The sequence below is a fragment of the Oryza glaberrima genome, chromosome 4 (genome assembly GCF_000147395.1).
Source record: "Oryza glaberrima chromosome 4, OglaRS2, whole genome shotgun sequence".
Taxonomy (NCBI): domain Eukaryota; kingdom Viridiplantae; phylum Streptophyta; class Magnoliopsida; order Poales; family Poaceae; genus Oryza; species Oryza glaberrima.
In genome coordinates this window covers 25593131-25610134 of record NC_068329.1, presented here as the reverse complement: position 1 = coordinate 25610134, position 17004 = coordinate 25593131, and the positions used below count along the sequence as shown (strand labels likewise).

General features: G+C 40.8%; 1 protein-coding gene across 1 annotated transcript; it reads right to left on the bottom strand.

Annotated features, from left to right (window-relative positions):
- Positions 1–12375: 12375 nt before the first annotated feature.
- Positions 12376–16314, bottom strand: LOC127769310 (uncharacterized). The gene is made up of 5 exons (XM_052294849.1): positions 16162–16314; positions 15469–15550; positions 14159–14271; positions 13212–13429; positions 12376–13109 (listed from the first exon to the last, which is right to left on the bottom strand). Exons 3-5 carry the CDS (start codon positions 14268–14270, stop codon positions 12729–12731), a joined length of 711 nt encoding a protein of 236 aa, XP_052150809.1. The 5' UTR covers position 14271; positions 15469–15550; positions 16162–16314; the 3' UTR covers positions 12376–12728.
- Between the last annotated feature and the right edge of the window lie 690 nt (positions 16315–17004).

The window sequence follows — 17004 nt, the reverse complement described above, 5'->3', positions numbered from 1 at the left end:
AACCCATCCGTCACCAACCGGGTGAGTCTCTTAGCCTCCTCAGTGCCAAATGTAGCCCACATGAACACATTGGCCCATCTCCACACACATCTACATGTATCTAGCCCGTCAATCGTATAAAAGAGCTTTATGGCTGAACGCTCCTTCAGTTGACATGTGCTACCTAAATTATCTACAAATTTTTGATAGGGCTAAAAAAGAATTTCTCCAAGAAAGCTATTTGTTTCTTCTATTTCTTCTTGAGATTATACCTCTTATCTAACAAATTGATGTTAACCAAGTCCCGCAGCAACGCGCGGGGCATTCTCTAGTATGCTATATAATCTAGATCGATCTTGCTATATAACCGTGTCGGCTAGCCTCTATCATCGAAAATAGCCGATAGGGTTAGATAGCTGTGTCGAATCAGATTATATAGCATATCTACCATCTCGAAAAGGCTCTCATGGACTTGTTTAGATCCTATGTTTCTCCATGTGCTTAATGTTGCATCAGTTAAGTTTGATCTGTTAAGTAACATTTAGAACCATAATATCTAGCATGTCCTATGATTGTTAATAGAGATAGCATCGGGGTTTCAGCCGATCTTACCTGATTTAGTTATCTCATTTCATATGTGTTTACCTGATACGCTAAATCTGCCCTTTATATTAATATCTCGCTTGGACCAAATATGTTAAGCTTGCCATCAGTCTGTTAGGTCACCCTGACACTAGATTGATTCTTGTTTAGCATATTTGACTTATACCGAGATCTTAGTATAAAGTGGTATCTGAGTACTACCTGATACACGTTGGGTTTGCCTATCGGCTATGCTGTGAGTACATATAATCCCTGCTTTAAAGTATTCTTGGACTCGAATGGTTTATACTGTCTTGACGTGCTGACCGATCTTTCCTAAACACTTGGTTTAAGCATACTTTGAAACACATATTATGTGTTATTGACATATACAACCGATAGAACAAACTCAATTATCTCTTTCATCACATACTATACGGCCGATCTGATCTGTATCATATTGGCCTGGCATAAAGGATATGTCATCGGCAATCCAACCGATCGGCTATCATTTACGGGTTTAACTTTGGTTTCTTTGTTTCTTGTTATTTGCAGGATCAAACCAACTGGCACGCCCTGAACCCGAAAGTGATCTCTTTGGACCTGCACTAGAGTAAAGCAAACCTCTCCGGCCAGTCTATGTTTTATGCATCGACAGCCGGCCGACGGCGTACTCGACCATCTTCAAGTCAGCGTGCCCGCGCGCCTACAGCTACGCCTACAACGACGGCATGAGCACCTTCACCTGCAATGCCGCCGCCTACACCATCACCTTCTGCCTCCCTCCCACTAGGTAACTCAATTCATCAACCATTTATTTCTTCTCTTCACCTGAACTCTGGCACTCTGACGAAATTGGCCATGATCTGCACAGGTCGAACACCTCCGGCGTCACTCCACTGATCAGCTCGCCGGCCAATGGCCAGAACGGCGGCGGGGAGCACTTGGGCGTGAGGGGTGGGAGATGAGTGAGAGAGTGAGAGAGAGGAGGAGGAAGGGAGAGGAGGGAAAAGAGAGAGCCTAATGATGTGGCGTCCTGACATGTGGGTCCCACGCTGACTCGCCCGCCACGTCGGATAAAACCGGGGTCAAAACCTCCAAAGGATGTAAAGCGAACGGTTTTGCAAGTTAAAGGATGTCATATATATGGTTTTGCGGTTGGGGGATGATTTTGTAATTCGATGACAAGTTGAGGGACCTTCGTGTACTTATTCCTCCAGGATTTGGTTTTAGAGTAAGTTCACTGGTGGTCCCTCAACTTAATAGCGAGATTTTTTGAGGTCCCTTAACCTCAAAACTAGAAATGTGTACCCCTAAACTCACATAAATTGTTTACTCAAGGTCCTATGGTAGTAATATGGGTGGTTTCACTGACGTGGAATCTTAGGCAGCAAAAAAAATTTAAAAAAAGTACGTGGGGCCCACATGTTAGCGGCACATCTTTTTTCTTCTCTTTTCTTCTCCTTCTCTTCTCTTTTCTCTCTTCTCTCTTCTCTTCTCTTCTTCAGTGAGGGAGGCTGGCAGCGAGCGGAGCGGCGATGGGCGAGAACGGACGCGGGCGGCAGGCAGCGGGAGGAGAGCCGGCGGGCGGCAAGCGAGCATGGTAGTGGGCGGCGGGTGGCGGGTGAAGCGATGGTAGGCGAGCGCGGGAGTAGAGCGGTGGCGGTCGAGCGCGGCGACGGGTAGAGCTGTGGCCGCCTTCTTCCGCGACGTTGTCACTGGTAACTTGTAACATCCTGAAAATTAACCATTTGTTAATTATGCATTATGCCGATTCTTATGTTCTTCATAACTTCCAAAACCTAAGAAATTATAATTAGAGGTAACCTCCTAAAAATTTGTTTGTATAAGCCCTCTCTTTGACATTTTAGTTCTTCTCTGATCTTCATTTAAATTGAGTTATTTCTTGATTTGGCTTTATTACTTTCTTTCGATTAAAATTCCTTGTTGCAAATCTATTAAAAACCCGTTTTACTTTTATGAATTATTGGTCCAAGAAATCCTCCAATATTGTCCTTAATCCTAAACCAGAGGAATTCCAATTGGAATTATTTCTTTACCAAACCCTTGATCTAGGTTTACCTCTAAAAATCCTTAATTCTTCTCCATCCGAAATATTCTATCATTTATTCTTTACTCAAGCTCCTATTTTGATCTAACCTCCCGTACCAATTTCCATAATCTAATACTTCTTGGCACAAGATTAGCAATATTATAAATATTAGAATGATTGCTCTTGTGCTAAGAAAATTCCAATTTATACTCCTCATCCAAAATTCAAATCTCCTATTAGCCACAAAATATTTCTCTAAATCCATACCACCCATTTGTGGGGATAAAATCCTATTTATCTTCATTCATGTATTTTCTACCACATTCCCAAAAATATATCCAAATTAGAAGCCCTATTATTTATAGTGCAAAATATTCCTATTTCTTATTTGAGTGCTTCTAAATATATTCCACCTCCAAAAAATCACTCTCATATAAATTAGAAACTTTATCTTTTGAAAATCTCCTCCAAATTCAAATTGTGTTCAAACCTAATCATCTAAATCTTCAACAAAAATTTAAAAAATACTTTTATTTCAGTTGTGGGCCGAAACCTCTCAGCAGAGGCAGCCGCTCCTCCTCCCTGTCCCGTGGGCGCCGTCGCCAACATACCATGGGCGCCGTCGCATCGAGTTGGAGCCGCCGTCGCCGCTGCTTCGCCAAGCCAGAGGCGCCATCGCCGTGCCGTGCTCCTCCTCCTCCACCTCCGCCCGCAGCTTTGCGTCACTACCCTGATCTCAGCCACTACGTCAAACAGACGCGGTCGACCAATCGGAGACAAAGCCGTCAGCCGTTTTCTCTTTCCCCACTCCGCCGATGTCGTGTTTCCCTTCCTCTCTTCCTCTGCGAACCGCCTCTTGACGCCTATAAATAGACGGCGAAAAGCTCGCCCCTCCCCTCCACACAACCGAGCTCTCTGAGCTCTCCTCTTCTCTCTCTCCCATGCTAGCCATCGGTTGATCTCCCTCACCGGAGCATTGCCTACCAAATACTCGCGCCAATAGCTTCGCCTCAATGAAGTGAATCCATTTTCCTACTTTCCCCTCTTCCCTACCCATTCCATGATCAAGCCACCACAGCTACCTCTTTTGCTGCCGGAGTTGAGCTCTTGCCCTCGCCGTTCCGGCCTCCTCTCTCAGTGCTTGTGTATGAAGCCACCCTTCCTAGATGCGCGTCGCTCGGGAACATCATCTGCCGCCGACACTACCTTTCCCTGTCCACCGGAGCACCAGCGCCCTTCTCTCCCTCCTCTCAGTTCCCTGGCAAGAAGCAGAGAAGAGGATGATGGGAGGAAGGACAAGAAAAAGAGAGAGAAAAGAAAAGCCTGATAGGTGGGCCCATAAACAGTACTGTCTCCATTTCTCCATTTCAAGTTATAAGACGTTTTGACTTTGGTCAAAGTTAAACTGTTTAGTTTGACTAAGTTTATAGACAAATATAATAATATTTATAATACTAAATTAGTTTCAACAAATCAATAATTGAATATATTTTCATAGTAAATTCGTCTTATGTTGAAAATGTTACTACTTTTTTTCACAAACTTGATCAATCTTAAAACAGTTTGACTTTGACCAAAGTCAAAACGTCTTATAACATGAAACGGAGGGAGTAACCTTTAGTATTTTCTAGATTTAATCCAAATCCTATTCTTTAGAAGCCCATATCTCCTAAACCATATATTCGATTCCAATGAAACTTGACCTAAATTCATCTAAATTCAAACTCTACATTTTGATATCAGACTTGCTATTTTAAGATTTATTTGAATTTCCTTAATTACCATTTGAATTTATATTTGATTCAAACTTATATTTGAATTCTTACTTTAAACTTATATTTGATTATCACATATCTTCTTTCATTCCAAAATACCCATTAGCCCCTAAAGAGCCGCCTGTTGGAACTTTACGCCTTCCATGGGGATGTTTTCCCGGTCTACTGGCCCTTACATCGGACTGTTGGTTGTAAAGCCCAGCAAGGTCGAATGTGCTGCTCCTAGCACCCCACGCCTCTATGCGTACTGTGGTTGGAGCTTTACTATTCCCTCGACCTCCACAGCACGCCGCACAGTTAGCTCTCGGGCTATGTGTGATCCAAGCCGCTCCGTCACCACCCACGGTTGTCGGAGTAACACTTCCGCCTCGCTAAACCTGCATGAGCCTCCTACTTCTCTAGTCGATATGTTGTCTGTTGACACCGGCTAGAGAAGTGTTAACGATCAAATTTGGTAGTTTCAGTATCGGAGATGGAGATAAAACCGAAGCGGAGTCTAAGGATGGATCGTTCCAGGAACAGAGCAAGAATCAGCTGAAGTCCGAATCGGCTGCAACCAGAATCGGCAGAGTTCGAGTCGGACAAGGTTAGCCGATTAAACCGATTTCGACAATGTAACTCGATACACGTTGTCGGGTTGAGTTAATGTGCTTCATGTGGATTGCCATGCACGGATTAAGTCCTGAGAAGGCAATTGTATCTATCAATTAGGATATTTTATGTAATTTACTTAGAGATAAGTTTGGGCAAAAGTCTGCCGCAAAGACTTATGGTATCTTAGAGTTTGTTAGAGATAAGAGTCGTGTCTGACATGGACATATTTTGTAATCTCGGGTATAAATAGACCCCGAGCCCCATGTAATCAATCTAACACACACGTTCAATACAATCTCAGCGCACCGCCACCCTTTTACTTTCGTTTTGTTTCGACGAGTTCTTAGCTTTCGGGTTGAGCTGCATCGATTTCGATCTTCAACTAGAGGTAAAACTCGTTGTGGCGGCTTGCGTTCTCGGGATTAGTGCTTCCATCGTTATGATACTCTAATCTTGTTTATGTAATTCGTCGAGTTACCATATATCCTATATAATCTCTGGCAATACTGTTATTTAACCTTCAATCGGCTAACATCTATTGCGGGAAGGCAACCGATTAGGTTAAATACCAACATTGACTTAGATTATATAGGAAATCTACCACCTTATGAAACATCCAACATCTTGATTGTCTAGATATTGTTGTTCTTTTCATACTTATAGCTGCATCAGTTGAGTTTGACCTTATAAGTCGTGATTAGAACCATGATCTCTAGCCTGTCTTTGGTTGCCGATTAGGGTAGTGTCGGGGTTTCAGCCGATCTTACATGATTTAGCTTTATATTTCATATGCTTAATTGATATGCTAGATCTGCCCTTTATGTTAAGATCTTGTTGCATCTAGGTATGTTAGGCTTCTGTTTGATATACTTTGCCTGCTTTAATATCTTAATATAGAGTGGTATCGGAGTATTAGCCGATACATGCTAGATCTATCTAATCGGCTATGTTATGAATGCTTATAGTCCTCTCGTTAGTATATATTTCAATCTAAGTGATTTATACTGTCTCGGCATGACGACCGATCTATCCCAATCACTTGATTTAAGTATATATCGACGTAGGGATTATTTACCGTTAATACCTACAGCCGATCGAATAGATTTAGTTCTTTCTTGCTTGTTTATGATTGCCGATCGAATCAAATATGACATCGGCTCAAAGATAAATGATACGTCATTGGCGGCTGGCCGATCAGCTATCATTTATGGATTTAACCGCAGTTTCTTTATTTTTATTTCTTGTTGATTGCATGATCAAATCAACTGGCACGCTCACGAACCTAAAGGCAAGATTTTTTTGGACCTGCACTGAAGTTAAGCAGATCTTCCAGGCCTCGTGTTTTCGCATCAACAAGAAGATACCAAACCTAGTCGTTATGCTACCCAACTTTATCAACGACTAGCAAATAACCAAACCCTAGTCGACACCTTGCTAGATAAATTCTGTCGATTCTATGATTGGCAATATATTTTATGGGGTGCGCTAGATCAAGGAAAGATGGTGACACAGATGATTATCTTGGTTCAGGCCCTCGAGATGAGGTAATACCTACGTCTAGTGGGATGAATTGTCTGTATCCGGTGGAAAAATGGTCAAAAAGCCTCCGTAGGATTGCCACCGGTGCCCTTTATATAGAGCTAGGGCTGCCGACTCCATACATGGCAACGTATCCCTTATAATCTGGGTACCTTGCCATCTATTTACAAGAGATAGGATAGACTTCCTTATCTTTTATCTCCTTCTATGTATACAAGTATGCCACATGGGCCTAGCGCACTCGGCCCACCCCATGTGGTGCGGTCCAAGGCTTGTCGTTGGGTACCTAGGTACCGTGTACCCCATAGTAGCCCCCGAGTACTGAGCTTGACGAAGTCTCAGAGGTTGGTGAAGCTATCTGAGAGAGACAAGACTGGCTGAGTGTCACGCCCGGAATTTCTATCCAAAATTCCAAACGCTTACATGTGTGTTAAATCCTCGTCCAGGAATCAGCCGAGGCACACAATAACAAATTGATAATAGAGTACTGTCAAACTACTAATTAATATTCGCAAAATAATAAATTATTACAGAGGTGGATAATTCCTCTCAAAAGAATAAAATTCTACGCAGCGGAAAATAAAAACAAAAGACGGAACAGCTATGGCGACCCCACTCCACAAGCAACTTGACCCGAACAAGCCTAATCCTCCAGATCATCACCTTCACTGAAGTACTCCTCCTCTGATGAATGAATATTGCAATAATGAGCATATGACATACCCAACAAGCCACACAGCAAATATGCAAGTGCACAGGATAACAAAGGATGGCATAATAAAGCTCATTTGCATAAACAACATTTAATAAACATTTGAGAGAATAGTAAACAATTAATTAAAGTAAGCAATATTAAATAAACACTATACAACACACCCGTGTTGCATAGGTCCAACCTCATCTGAACAACCAACCCCGGTTGTACAAATCAAACCTCCATACCAGGAATATACCATTCCAAACTAGGAGTCAATTTAATTGTCACAGTATTATCACCAATAATGAGTAATGAGAGACTAATCACGAAAAACATTGTTAGACCCACCCATAACCGCGGGCACGGCTATTCGAATAGTTTTACTCTGGCCAGAGATGTACCACTGTACCCACAAGACACAGTTCCATAACATGTTACCATGCGCCTCAATACCACCACGGTACCTCGGAAAGGAACTGTGACAATACCCCTCACACAACACAACTCACCATAGTGCACTATACCTGGATCATAATCACCCCCTCTACAACCAGAGGCATGGACTCCCCAGCGACACTCACGGACTTCTCGCCGCTTCTCAGTCTGGCACCCCATAATGAACCATGCTATATAAAAGGTAAAGCCGTTGCCCATGCTGGCTTGTGGTTGGCACGGTAAATGTTTCACAACAGTAGCTCGCAAACCGGTCCTTAATTGTCATGAGCACGACCATCAAAACCATGTGCTCACAACCCACCTTTAATCATGTTTTAATTATCAATTAATTATCATAACACGATTAACCATCGTGAGCTACCATTAAATATAACCATAAGTAATAATGTAGTATGATTCATCCCATTAATGAGCTTATGTTTCTAAGCACGACTAAGCAATTATATATATAGCATTTAGCTGAACCAATCCAATACATAAGGTTCAAGCTAATCAAACTATAACCCCTAGGAAAATAAAGTCATCTTCGGCCATTAATTAATTGGGAAAGGCTCACCACCCGATGACATTCAAAAATAATGCATAAGTTGAAATAAAACATTAGTTTTAAACGGGTTTAATATGCTCAAAGGGTTGTTTGGGATCTGTGTGACTTGCCTTGAGCTTCTTCAAACACTTCTGAACCTTCCTCAACGTAAACGCTCTCCTCCGGAACGTCGGAAACTAAAGCAAATGAACAAAATCAACAAAACAGTACAAAAACAAGCATAAACAGTATATGTGGATATTTTTAACATGTTGATCTCGATTTTAGATGAATTTAGCAACTTGAACCACTCGAATCCGAGTTACGATGATTTAGTTATGAATTTTCGTATGAAGGCCTTTGAAACAAATGATTGAATCATATCATATCCTTTGAAATTTAGGTGGTGTTTTTTTCTCCTGAAGATGAAGATTAAGCTTTTTACACAAAACGAGGTGGTATTAACATATGATTGATTGAGTTTTAATTGTTACAAACTTGAAAAATAAATTAATTTGATATTTTAGAGCAACTTTCGTATAGAAAATTTTCACACGAAACGCACCATTTAGCAATTTGAAAAACGTGTCACGAAAATCTTAATATTCATCCAACTCTATATGGATGGACAATCCTATAGAGATTTTGTAGAAAATTTAGCAAGAGCTCCAACCTCTTGAAAATTCTCCTTTGAGTCTACATCTTTTATCCAATTCCTTCATTTTTCCTATGGTTCAATCAAATAACTATTTCTATGTTTTTCATACATTTTGCAAACCTCAAGTTTTGTATTTGAATTACTATCAGAATCCTACGTTTTTCCATTTCTACGATTCAAAGGTAACCTATATTTTATATGTTTCCATAACTAATTCTTCAACTACATAATATCATTAAAAAGTTTTCTTGCACACGACTCATAACAGGATGATCATGGTCGTGCACGCACGACTTCATATACTAGTACTTGTTAGGAAACTTTCCATATGAGCAATATAGAAACATTCTATGTACATACTAATTGGACCCACATCAAAACCTTCTGAATATGAAGTATGGCTATATAAGAGAGAGGTGTATGGCTATATAAGAGGGAGGTGGGCTGCTCATTGTTGTACACTTGTGGTTGAGGATGACAGAATGATGAATGAAAAGAGAGTCCTACCTTATATCTTTATGTCTCCACTTCTTATAGATATTATGCAACCCCTCTGAAATACGGATGTAGCACAGGGGTTTCATAATAGTACTAATGAATCGAAGAAGATACATAGGACCAAATGATCTGAATAAGCTGCTGCCATACAGCAAGCATTTTGACTTTTAGCAAGCTGACATGAAAATCCCAACAGTGTCAGCCTAACAATTTCGGTATAATAATAAGCTCGAGCTTAAACTTAACCTAACCTTCTCTTTGTAGCCCTGAGACAATCAAGAGAGAGGAAGGGATAATTTAAAAATTGTGGGTTTCATAAGCATATTAACAAACAAAAACCTAAACTTCGATTAAATACGTACTCCAGTAAAGAAAACGGGACGTGCACCAATTTTCACTAGGCCACCTCCTTTCAAGCATCGGAATATGACAGTTTTCCTGTAAAAATTACTCATAAACCTGGAATAAAGTAGCTTGTATTTCATTATTTATTTTTGTTGCCAGGGAGCAAAGCATGTCGGCTTGCTGCAATGAAGTACTCCCTCCATCCTATAAAGACTCCATTTTTTAGTTTTTATACAACGTTTGACTCTTTATTTTATTTAAAAATTTTCTATGATTAGTATTTTTATTTTTATTAGATGATAAAATATGAATAATAATTTATGTGTGACTATTTTTTTTAAAAAAATTTAAATAAGATGGATGATCAAACGTTGGACACAGAAAATAATAAAAAAAAAAGACTTCGTTGGACGGAGGGAATAGCAGTTTTTGGATAATCCTTGTTCAAAAAATTACCCTCACACGCTTAACACCGCAATTATGCGCATGGGTGTGATTCAAACTAAGACGAGACGCATACATCGAAGTCAAATACACATTATACAGGTAAACAAGCTTACAGTCCTGTCCCCACCAAAAAAATGGGATCTTTGAGAAGCATAATGAGTTTGAGGAGGATGGGATTGAAAAGATTGGAAAGATACGTAAAACGAGATGGATTATTAGCGCATGATTAATTGAGTATTAACTATTTTAAATTGCAAAAATGGATTAATATTGTCGACGGGGGATACCCGTAGACTGGATATAGAGGGCATTGGGGTATGCTGGTACGAGGATCTACGTAATACGATATCAAGCAAACAAAAGACAAGGATTATACTGGTTCAGGCCCCTTGGTAGGTAATAGCCCTAATCCAGTTGATATGGGATTATATAGTGGAAACCACAGATTACAAAGGGAATAACAGAACTCGGTGATACCGACGAGATCATAGTCGAGTTGGTTCGACTAGATCACCCGGCGACTTGGCTCTTGTAGGCTCTGGTTTCGTAGGCTGTGGTGGGTGTGTTGGCGGTAAGATTCGATGCCTTAGGTCCTACTCGAGGGTCCCTTTTATACCGCGGGTCAGTCGATCTCCAAGTAGGACTGAGGGATATCGGATCCCACACGATATGGTAACGACCCAGTTCTGTTCGAGTAGGACTCCTTCCATCTATGGACTCCGCTTCTATCACGTGATAGATTTCCTTAACGTACACAGGAAATATCCGTATACGCGCGGGTATACCATATCAGTATACAACGTATATTCAAGGATAGAGAGTATATCTTATCCGTAACCCTGACAAATATGATTTTTTAAAGCAACTTTCCTATAGAAATTTTTTTTGCAAAAAAATGCACCGTTTAGTAGTTTAGGAAACGTGCATGCGGAAAACGAGATGTTTTCTCACCCAATGTCACTGGAACGAACGCACTAGTATCTTATCACTGAAAAATAAGCCTGTCATTTACATAACTATTGATCTGTGTGAACTACCATAAACTTACAAATGAGCCGTACTTTCTTCCAAGGGAAATGGGATCTTTGATTAATCAATCTAGCCAGTAGCCACTGAAGCATTAGCCTGTCATTTACATAACTACTCCATTGATCTGTGTGAACTACCGTAAACTTAGAGCAAGTTTAACAGTGTAGCTAACTACTAGCTCCAATTCATCTATAGCTAATCTAATAGCTCATTCATATAATAGTTACATACTACACTATTAATATATGGTCCCACCTATCATACACATACTGTGTCTTAGAGTCCGTGCTACAGCTGACTACAAATCTGTAGCCCGCTGCCCTTCTCTCTCCTTATTTATCTTTTTAAAATATGTTTGCAGCTGGCTTATAGCCTGCTATTGTACCTGCTCTTACAAATGAGCCGTACTTTCTTCCAAGGGAAAGGTACAATCAATAGTATTTAGAATTTTTGTTGGACTATTATCCTAGTTCCTATTCTCTCTTCAGTTCATAAACGTTCATCTTATTGTTTATTTCTACTTGGAATGAAAGACGTTATATTATTTAGAATATTCCTACCTAATCAAGCGACAATCGAACTATTTAAGAAATATGGAGTGCATCCATTGGTTTGACTACTAGCACATACAAACAGGTTTGACTACTAGCACTTACAATTAAGAACCAACTACATTGGGGGAGATCATCATGTATAAGTTTTGGTCATGTTTATCTTTAGAATGTGAATCTGAAATATTCAGATTTGAATTCTGAAGTGCTCCTGATTCAAATGCCGATCAGGATCATGTGTTCTAATTATACCTGCAAGAAGCTACTTCTCAACTCTATCATAGTCAGAATGTACTGGGTTTTTCATCTATATGTTGTGCATATTTACAATCTGAAACTTAAACTGAGATATATTCAGATTCTGGAGTATGTCATGTGCTGAATCTGAAATACTAGCATATGATGTGCAATACAGTCCATCTGCCTAACGCTTAAAGTACCTTGCTCATCCATCAAAGTTTGTTCGCTGGTGTATCAGCCATACACTCAGCCTGATGTACTAGTTAACCTTGCTCTGAAATCTGAAGGTATAAATCCAACGAAACCTCCGGAGATCATATATAATGTATACTATACAGTACACTAAAAATATCAGCGAGTTGTAACATTCCACGTATAACAGTTTAGAGAACAAGAGGCATGCTGGTTGATGATCAAATGAGCAAAATTCCACGTATATCAGCATTCAGGCACTCTACAACCATACCCTCAGGCATGTGGATATTCAAATTAAAGAAATGATCTCGCTTTGATAGAATCACAAAATCTTCTGTTCCCCAAATCTAACTTCCATAACTCTCACATCCAAAAAAGGGACAAAAGGTCAAGAGAAGCAACAGGCCATTATCACTTAAATACAAAGTATTAATTCCAAAGATCCCTTTCTTCTGAGCCACGAAATCTTTGCATTGGCCACGTACTGTAAGCAGGAAGTATTAAAATGATAGAAAATGAGTGCATACGTAGAGTCTTGAGTTGCATTGACTTGACAGCCACCAGCTACGTAACTCTAACACTGTATAGCTCTTTTAGTGACCTGATTTCCACAGTTAAGTAACCGCCAATACCCCAAGCTGTGCCGTGAGAGTCCTGACACTCAAGGCATGGTGTACCCTTCTCAGTTACAAACGAAACAACACACAACGCGTGCGTCTTGGGTTTCCCATCATCATATGTGCAGATTCGGGCAGGATCATATTTGTAGACATGGCCTGACTTGCGGCACTCATCATAATTACGGCTGATGCGGATAACAGCCAGTAAAGGCCCTTGCCTGCGCAGCCGAGGAAGAGCACTTCGAAGATGAATAATGTCCTTCACATGGTAGAGATTGAACTTCCATACCCTGCAAACTTTAGCATCTAAGGCTCGGAGATTCCCCTGAAAAACAAAACATAGTATGCTTAATATAGGCACCAGGCAATCACATTTTTTCTACATTATGTTTAGAAAATAGGCATAGAAGTGAATTAAACAAGGTACCTCACTATCATAGTCTTCATCCAAGTAAACCCCACCGTCTCTCTCTTTTAGACTTTTCAAAAGCCTCAGTACCTTTGTCTCATTGGTATTTGGTGCACTGATTTTTGATTGAGCATCTATAAATTGCAGGTGAGGTATGGAAAATTGATCGTTCCTTCCATGCTGAACTCTTACATTGGCCTCGAGAGTTGAAGCCATAGCAGAGAAGGTACAGCAGTCTGCAATTGGGAGTAATACAACAATAAGTTAAAGCAATGCATCATTACAAAATGAAAAAAAAAACACAACCTACGTTTTCTAAGGGCAAAATTTGATGCACCATGTTCAGATTTCAATGGTCAGTGATTGTGATGTGATTAGATTTACAGTACAGGCTCTTTTTGAGTTTGATTTTGCACAACATGAGGTTATGTAGCTTTGTACTTTCTTCAGAAACCATATGGTAACGTGCTTGCAGTTCGTGCTTCGATCTTTTCGATAATGTATAAGTCGTAGCATGCACTATGTAGCTAGCTTCAGTTCAGACTAGTCTACAAGCAACTGGGTTTCTCGGTACTAGAAAAATACAAGTGATTCATAGCTTTAATTGCTTTAGTTTATCAACGCTCTGTTGTCGTGAAAATCATTTTGCCTTAGGACAATCTTTTTTTTTTTTGCCAAAAGACACTCCCAACCATTATTTTAATATATCCTCTTCTAATGGAGAGATAAAACTTTACAAAAGATGATTTTACCCTTAGCCACCTTGCAAGATCTGAGTTTGAATAAATATTGCTCAAAGAACCACAAAACTAACAGTATCCTATAGGAAATGTCAAAAAGTTAGTCTAAAGAAAATTTTGCCCTTTTTAAGCGAAGAATCAGTTAAGTAAAATATAAAATCGTTTTGCATTATAATACAAAGAAGGACCAAGCAGAATCATGGTCTTCAATATTATAGTACATACCATGGTCCTGGCGTCTTATTTGGGAGAGAATTTTAAAGCCATAAGGCCCTTCTTCTGTTACTTGATTTTTCCAAGTCCACCTTTCCCGTGCTTCTTCGTATACAGAAACCATACTGAAAAAGTGAACAAACTATGAGTACATTAATATTGTGGGTAAATCTGTATCATCACATTATGATTAAAAAAATTAAAATCCTCCACGGACAGTCCTTAAACTTGGACAGAGGTGCCATCTAGGTCCATTAACTTGTAAAATGCACATCTATGTCCCTGATTTTGATTTAATGTATAACCCAAAGTCCAAAATGCAGATGACACCACTCGGGCGCTGACGTAGTTGTCCACAGTGGCACAGATTTCGCATTTATGTCCCTCCGCTACAGTATACCCCCCAAATTGACTCTCACCACTTCCAAATTGACTCCTACCGCACCAGTGGGAGAGGAGATGAAGAGATAGTGATTATAGCTGTGGCGATTATCAGCAATCAAAGGTCCTGGAGGTCAAGATAAATAGCTTATTACGAAGTGGGTGATCCCGTGAGTCAGGTGTGGCATTTATTGTCGATGTGATCCTCCCACAATCTGAGGTCAAGGTGACAATCACACCATACTGGACTCACGGGATCACCCTCTCCCTATCGTACCATCTATCCCAGCTCCGAGGACCTCATATCGCTGATGATCAAATACTGCCTAATTGATGTCTCTTCGCCTCCTTCCCCACGCCCACGGGTATGGTGGAAGCGGTGGGGGGTCGGGTTGGGGCATATTGAGGTGGAGGGGTCTAAATGCAAAATACTGTAGTGGATAACTACGTCAGCACCCAAGCTATGTCGTATGTATTTTGGACCTTGGGAAAACATTAAACTGAGATTAGGGACCTAGATATGCATTTATACAAATCGATGAACCATATCTAGATATGCCATATGGCTGATCTTTCATTGTCGAAGAATGGAAGATCTCAAAGTCCTCCATATATCCTCGTCCAACTTTAAGGATCAGCCATGTATTTTACTCTATACTATGCAAATCTGGAAATTTCTATAAAGGTAGTGATGTATCTACAGCCACTATAGACTAACCAACATAGGTTCCATTAACTTTTGCATTCTTGTTATCTTGTAATCTTCTTGCACTTACTATGTAACTACAGTTGTGAATCGCGTTTTTGTCAAAAAGATTGCAACTTATCTTACATTGCAATTAACTCATTTTAATGCCATTGCCAACCAAATGGATTAAATCAGGACAGCAGAGACTACTCCAAACTTGTCAATAACTAGAAAAAAAAACATTGCACCATACCTTAAGGATTAACTGTTTGACTGCTCACACGAATGGATGTTTGGACTGGAGATCGTATACTACTTTGCTTTACCAGCTTGCTCTGCAAGGAGGAATACCCATGTCAAACACGCAATCCATTTAAAACCAAAATCATCCACTGAATGAAGTAATGAAATGAAGTAAAACTAAACTGTCGAAATCGAGATCCCCAAAGAGAGCATCCCACGAAAAAAAAAAAGTAAAGATGAAATCAAAGTGGGAATTCAGGAGATATGTAACTCTGCCAAAAAAATCAGGGTTGCTTGCCGTCAAAGTCACCCACTGGGGTAAAATCAAACTATCAGTTCAAATAAAATCGAAATCCAGAGGAAAGGCGTCTTGGCAGGAAAAGAACTGGGGATTTTTCTTTTCTTTGAAACCTGACCAGGGGATTCAATATTCAACGGAATAAAATTCCTTGGACTGGAACAGAAGCATCGATTGCACATCAAACGTCCAACGAAATCAAACAGACAAAGTAAAGAGAAGAGAGGGAAATCAAATCCCCAAAACTAGGGCAAACCCACTCAAATTACTCACTCCGCCGCTGCCGAGGACGTCGGGTTGGGGGCGAGATTAGAGCGAGAGAGCGAATGAGGCGAATAGGGTTAGAGGCAAGGAGCGAGAGGCGATAGCTACAAGATCCATCTCCCCCACTCCCTTCCGGCTTACCTCAAAGAAGAAGAAACAGTCGGCGGAGGCAGGAACTGAGGAGCGACGCCGTCAAGCCCCGGGCAGCACCACGGCGGCGGCGGCCGCGGGGCTAGGCACCACGCGGCGTAGGGTTCTATCTGGGGTTTGGCCCCGCCGCCGCACCGTGAAAAAATCTTCCTGTGTGGCTTGTGGGGGAAGAGTTAGAAGAGGGCCTGGGCCTGGGCCATAGATTGTGGGCCACTCTCTGGCTGAATAAGAATAAGTCTATTGTGCCTTCCTGATTTCATACCCTCGCTGAATCCCTCGACCGCAAAACCAGGTAAAACGCCTCCCTCAACTTTAAAGAGCGTTGACTTGCTTAGTTAGTTAGTGGGGCCCACCTATCAGTGAAATATGTATTCTTCCCCGCTATCCCCCTTCCTCTTGCCTCATTTGACGATTGTGGCGGCGGCAGAGGAGAGGGCTCGTGGGCCTACTGTCAGTGGTGGAGGCATGGTGGGCGAGGGAGGAGGAGGAGAAAAGCGTGAAGACACAGGAGGGGCGCGGAGAGTGCAAAGCGATGCAAAGGCATCGGGGAGGAGGCGGGCTGGCCGCCGAAAGCCAAATAGGACGATGATCTTGTTTGGATTCTTCGGGCTATTAAATAGCCCTCCAGAATCTTGCTATTTAGGAATATTAAATGTAGATTACTGACAAAACATATTTCATAACCCATAGGCTATTTTGCAAGATGAATCTAACGAGGTATATTAATCTATGGTTAGCGGATAATTACTGTAGCATCACTGTAGCAAATCATGGATTAATATACCTCGTTAGATTCGTCTCGCAAAATAGCCCAGAGATTATGGAATAAATTTT